This window comes from Arachis stenosperma, chromosome 3 (genome assembly GCF_014773155.1).
Source record: "Arachis stenosperma cultivar V10309 chromosome 3, arast.V10309.gnm1.PFL2, whole genome shotgun sequence".
In the NCBI taxonomy this organism is placed as follows: Eukaryota; Viridiplantae; Streptophyta; class Magnoliopsida; order Fabales; family Fabaceae; genus Arachis; species Arachis stenosperma.
The window spans coordinates 37,335,472-37,341,847 of record NC_080379.1 but is presented as its reverse complement, the minus strand read 5'-3'; the positions used below and the strand labels follow the sequence as shown (position 1 = coordinate 37,341,847).

The window sequence follows — 6,376 nt, the reverse complement described above, 5'->3', positions numbered from 1 at the left end:
TATTAATAACCTTGAAACAACCATTTGTATTCAGATACTAATGGAAATGAAAGTGACAACACATCCTTCTACTTAGAGGAAATTACAACTACTGATGAAATGTGTTAATAAAGAAACACAGAATACATATCCTTATCCCTAAGCATACATACTGCATCCATTTTCTAATGCTCTTCAACTCTTGATTAATCCCATCAATTGTCTGCAACATCTTCTTTATTTCTTCTTCTACCTTCCAGTTGCTTTCTTCTGCAGACCTCCATTTACTTTCTTCACTCTGCTCCTAAATCCTGCAATCTCTTCCAGCATCAACAACTTCATCAACCCAAATGAAATAATCACACCTCAATTCAACCTTCTACATCATGAATCCGACGACAATTTTAACCATTTCATAGAAAATTCACAGCATTTGTCATCATAAACAAAATCAGAATTCACATACCTCCCATAACGGACATCAAAGAAACAATCTTTCAGGTTTCACTCTGTAGTAGACTCAAGCACCACTACATCAAGTCCATGCAGGCACTTGCCATTGTTGTAGTCGAACTTCTTCTTCTTCCTATTTTTGGCGCAGAAGACGAGCCACCGCAACCACTGGCACAAGGATGAGGTATATTCTCCCTTCATTGAGAATGTGACATTTTCATACATCAGAGTTTACAAACTCCTATTACGACAGACAGGACGAAGATGTACAGAGAAAAATGAATAGAGTGAAGGAAGAATTTTTTTCCACCCTGTGTTAGGGTTTTTATGGTTCGAATGAATTAGAGAAGGAAGAGGATGAACAGTGGTTTCATTATTCCCTTTTCTTATATTTATTTCAACAAATTTCATAATGTAATATTTCTATTTTCCATCGTGTCACCTCAAATTGGCCACATCACACAATACCGTGCCACCTGACTTCCACCACCACCAAAAAAATTACTCAGACTATGAAAGGGTTTTACAACTGAGTTTTATATTCGTGTGTGCAAATGACTCATTAAAAAATTTAGGATGGTTCGAAGGAATTTGAGAAGGAAGAGGATGAACAGTGGTTTCATTATTCCCTTTTCTTATATTTATTTCAACAAATTTCATAATATAATATTTCTATTTTTCACTGTGTCACCTCAAATTGACCACATCACACAATACCATGCCACTTGGCCTCCATCACCACCGAAAAAATTACTCAGGCCACGGAAGGGTAGAATTTACAACTGAGTTTTATATTCGTGTGTGCAAATGACTCATTAAAAAATTTAGGAGTACATCTATCCACCGTGTGAAAATTCAGGTGTACTGTTGTCTATTTTTTCTAAAAAAAAATTATTTATTTTAGTCTTTAATATTTAATTTTATAAAATTGGTTAATTTCCTTATTAATGATCTCTTTTCATAACATACTTATATAACATTTAATCACTAATATATCTTTTATTTAATTTTTATAAATAAAAAATTTCAAAATTACTAATATTTCTTAATTTTATACAGTAAATTTAGCTAATATATTTAAAAAACCTAACAAAAAAATAAAAAATAACTAAACAGCACTAACAATTATCCCTAAGGCTGTATTTGGTTTTGAGAGCAGGACAAGACACAATAAAAAATAAATTGTGACTCTTGTTAGTATCTTCGTATTCTTCCTGGTAGGATGTACACAAAATACACTAATTCAGTGTCTCTGGATACAATGTTTCTATCTATATCTCATCTGCCAAATATGATTTTGTGTCTATATGTTCCTGTCCCAGTGTTCTGTGCCTGTAAACAAACGCAACTTAAAAGACAACAAGATTTCCTATTAAAAAGAATTTGTCAATTCTAATTGGTTATTAACGGATAAATCAACAGTTTAACCTTCCTTTTATGTAGGTTAATTACGTTAATACAAAGAAAAAAATATTAATAGAGGGTCTAACTAGTCTCACAGAAATAAAGATCAAGGGTTGGAAAAAAAAAATTTATTAATGATCTCGTTTTTCAAGATAATTATCAATGGCTGTTTATGATTTTTTCTCGACGTGGAGTTTCATCTTTCAAGTATTCGAGTTAATTTTCCATGCATCCTGAATTTAGATTTGATCCTGGGACATATCCTTCTACTCTCAGTACCAAATGAAATCTCAAATGCAGTGTGCACGATTAGTTCTTTTACATTCAAAAGGAAAAAATAAATGGGTTCGTATATTCCACTACAATCCATGTTTTGAACTCAGGTGCAGCTTCATGGAGGGCCAACAAATCTACAATTTGTGCCAAACCTCATCCGGAAGCTACTTTTCTCCAAAAGAGGCTTCCAAGTTCCAAATTCAAGAAAAGGAGAACATTTAGCCGAGGAGGTTAGCACCAAAAAAAAAAAAAAAAAAAGAGAATCGATCGTTCAACAAATTTCAACGATACTAAAACCCGAAACAATTATGAACCGAACTTAAATCTGACAATATTTAGGTTTAGTTTTAATTTAAATATCATATTTAAATTTTCATTATTCAGGGCAAGGTCCACTTAAGAAATTGAAACTGCGAGAAAAGGAGAAAAGATATACATATCTGGAAAGAAAAGGACAACTAATGAACATTTGTAAACTAAATTCATGAACTTCCTTTCGTACATGTTAAAAGCTCCGAAGAGCACAATTATAAGGATGCCCACCACAAAAAGGAAAAAAAGTTTGCTTTTAATGGACTGTCATGGTTGATACACACACTGCTCCAAACTAGAACTCCAAACAGATGATTAGCTCCAATCGTCAGAGGTGTCAAGTTACCAACCAATAAAGGGCAGATGAAACTATTGGTTAGTAGAAACCATCCCCTTTTGATTTCTATCATCATCTATCTATCCACCAAGTCGATAGGATCTTCCCCTGAAAGCAACCCCTGAACTACTGTCTTGTGGAGTATTACTAACAGGCTGGCCACGGCTCATAGGTCTTGCCACTGGTGCTCCTATTCTCCTTCTCGCAACCAATTTATCTCTGAAAAATAACAATTAAGAAAGCCCGAGAAACAACCTTACAGATTGTGCCTACATTTCATGTCTTGGAAGCTAAAATAGATTCATAAGAGCTTATTAACTATTTAACCACGCTCATTATAGGCCTTTCCTTATATGTCAGAGACAGTATAAGGAACTAAGGCAGCGTTTGATTTTGAGAACAGGACAAGACAAGACACTGAGAACAAGACACAAAAGACAGACACACAAAAATTAGTGTTCTTATATTTTGTTTGGTGATAAACTAGAACAAATTATGAAAGTCCAATTTATTCTCATTTTTTTCATTCAAAAAAATTGACAAGAAAAATATAATAATAAAAAATATAATTATAAAAAATTAACAAAAATAATAAAATAAAAAATAAAAAATAAGTTGTATCTCTTGTTAGTGTCTTTGTACACGATGTCTCTGTCTTATCTGCCAAATACAATTTTATATTTCTGTGTTCCTGACTTAATGTCCTGTGCCTTAAACAAACGCTGCCTAAGGGTATGTTTTGATGTGGAAGGGAGAATTTGTAAACATTAATAATGGGAATGCAGGTGGGGTAAGAAGGATAAGGCACCCTTTGATGGTTTCAGCTTTCATAGCAGTATCAGACTGATTAAGCATCAAATCAGTCCAAAATTAAAAATGCTTTAAATGAAAAAGTCATATGCTTAACGCCTAACACATTAGCAAACAGAAGATAGTAAAGGATACACCCAGGCAGGAGTCTTTAAAATGTACTTTCCACTTGCTAGTGGATGCAGCACTGTCAAGAAATAATACAGATGTCCTGCAATGATACCTAACAGATCAGCTGTAAGAGGGGAACCAAATATGACATCCAAAGCAAGCATCGCCCATGGAAGATAGAAAGCCTGGAAAAAAATTCAATGATAAGGACACATTCCAACAAAAAATCAAATTATTTTTCATACAGCTCCACTTAAGTGCTGAGTAAAAATAAGGACACATTACACAAGATTGAAATTCGAAAGATTACCTTAAGTTGAACAAGTCCGTATATGTTGATTTGGGCATTTGGGAATTCTCTACTCCAAACATAAACGAGCATAAAAACAAGTGATACTGCCAAAAAAGGGTCCCAAAGAAAGGGGATGGCAGACAAAGCCTATCCAGCAAATAAGATTAAAAGAATAATGAGTCCATCAGAGGCAAAGTTGGGAAGGTAGCTTATACGATTTTACAACAATTAAACACAACATCTTAGTGCACCGAAGACAGCAGCACTCTTATAATTATCATTTCACTAAAATTTACATTTCCTATAGGTTTTTATAAACTCTAATTCTCTTTTCCACTCAAACATATTGTTACTTTTCTATAGCAGGTATAACTCTTCATTAAAAATCCTATCCAACATGCTTCAGAATCTCTGATCCCCTAGCCTTCAATACATCTTCAACCATCAAGTACCCAATGTCATATTGTAAAATTCCTACCCATGTTAACACTGGCCATTTCCAAACATTTCCAATCATTCCTTACTTGTTAAGGACAGATCATGCATAGTTTATACTTTAAGACATGGGGGACCGAGTGACTAATATGTGGAAGACAGATCAAAATAAATTAGATCGATCATAGTTTGTCATCTTTTCTTTCTATAGCTTTATATTGTACCTTCTACAAAATAAAGCTGCAACACTTTCAATATTCAAGCAAAAACATCATCACATGTAGCAGAAAATGAAAACAGATACATAAAACATCCTACATACCAATAGCACCAAGGCTCCAAATATCATCATCCACAAGAAATCAGCAGTCCGCCTTTCAAATGGTCCCTTCTCAAGTTGGACACCATACCTTGCTCTGTAGATTATGGGAAGTATTTTATATTTTAATATGAGATTCAATTACCCACTTGTTATATACTGGAAAGTATAAAACCATGGATGTGCACTGAACCAAATTATTTAACTACTTACATCATTAAGAGACGAATCCCAAAATTGATAGAGAACGGTCCAAGGAAAAAGAAGTTTGTGACCAGCCTCCAGACCTTAAAAAATATGGTGTTACACAAGATTCATTAAATAGTTTGATTCTAGCAAAGAAGGAAAACAAAACAATAAAGTTATCAGACAAGCATCTAATAAGCATGTTAGAACTTAGTAAAATCAAGTTGCTTATCAATTTCAATGGTAAGACTCCAACTGGACTACTTATTGACCAACCCACATATCAAGGCAATTTTCATGTCCTCATCTCAAACTGTTGCTACCTAATACAATAATGCACTGCAGCACCAATGCCAAACCTCTTTCTCCACAAGTATCGGAACATAAATAAGATAGAAATGAGGCAGAGGTGCTATTGATCACATTCTCTAGACATCAAAGGCATGAATGCAACAATAGCATATTTCAATTTCGGTATTACAAATGATGGAGTGGAATTCTGACCTGAAACCTATAGAAGACGTATTCATATATTAATGCAATATGAGGCAGACGATACAATCCGAGATGATAAGCTGCGGTAGCGAACACACAAGCAGTGCCATAAGCCTTGCTTATGGGTGGAAGCGAGTGATACCACCTGAAAAAATGAATTGAACCATTCAATTTTATTAGATAAACAAACTGATCGGAACAAATTGCCGATTTACCGATCAAAATTGCATATATAATCGTCCAAATGCAATTATAAATGGAAAATTCCGGTGTCACTATTAGTTCAGTTACTCGATGATAGTTCTGAAAAACAATAATTAAAGAAGAAGAACAAGAAGAAGAGAAAATTACTCAGCGGGAGAAGACATTGCTGATTGTAAGGATCGAGAGAGGTAGTGTAAACAAAACCCAAACCCTACTGCAAAATTCAGAATTCCAAATGCAGATCTCTCCGTTCAGAAACCGTCTCCGACGGACCCAGAAGCTTCTGTTCCCGCACGTGCCTTACTAAACCCACTATTGGCCCAGATAGGCCCAATCGAGAAATCACTGATCAAAGAAAACGTACAGCCCAAAACGAAAAGCTATTTGTTGGACGAAAAAAAAAACTTGTTTTAGGAACTAGGAAGACATGTATATGTAAGAAAATTCATTTGGTGAAGAATATAATTAGGTGAATAACAAAGATTTTATTAATTAAGTTTGGTTGGTTTAGTGGTTAATTCATTAGTTTGTTTAATTAAGTATTGAGTTAAATTTTGTATTGTATATGCAACAATCTATTAGTTAGAGAAAAAAAGATGGATAAACTAGCAATGGTATCCAAAATTAAAAGTATATATTGCTAACAAAAAAAATTAAAAAGATACAAATGATAAATAAATTTTTAAAATATTTAAAAATATTACAAAATATAACAAAATATTAAATATATACTTTTTAAAAAAACTTTAAAAATGATATTTTG

At 33.6% G+C, this 6,376-nt stretch overlaps 1 protein-coding gene across 1 annotated transcript; it reads right to left on the bottom strand.

The window, feature by feature from the left end:
• Positions 1-2,553: 2,553 nt before the first annotated feature.
• LOC130966236 (derlin-1) lies at positions 2,554-5,898 on the bottom strand. Its single transcript, XM_057891021.1, has 7 exons — positions 5,761-5,898; positions 5,419-5,554; positions 4,942-5,015; positions 4,732-4,825; positions 3,993-4,121; positions 3,707-3,867; positions 2,554-2,980 (listed from the first exon to the last, which is right to left on the bottom strand). The coding sequence occupies exons 1-7, from the start codon at positions 5,775-5,777 to the stop codon at positions 2,842-2,844; spliced, it is 750 nt and encodes a 249-aa protein (XP_057747004.1). The 5' UTR covers positions 5,778-5,898; the 3' UTR covers positions 2,554-2,841.
• Between the last annotated feature and the right edge of the window lie 478 nt (positions 5,899-6,376).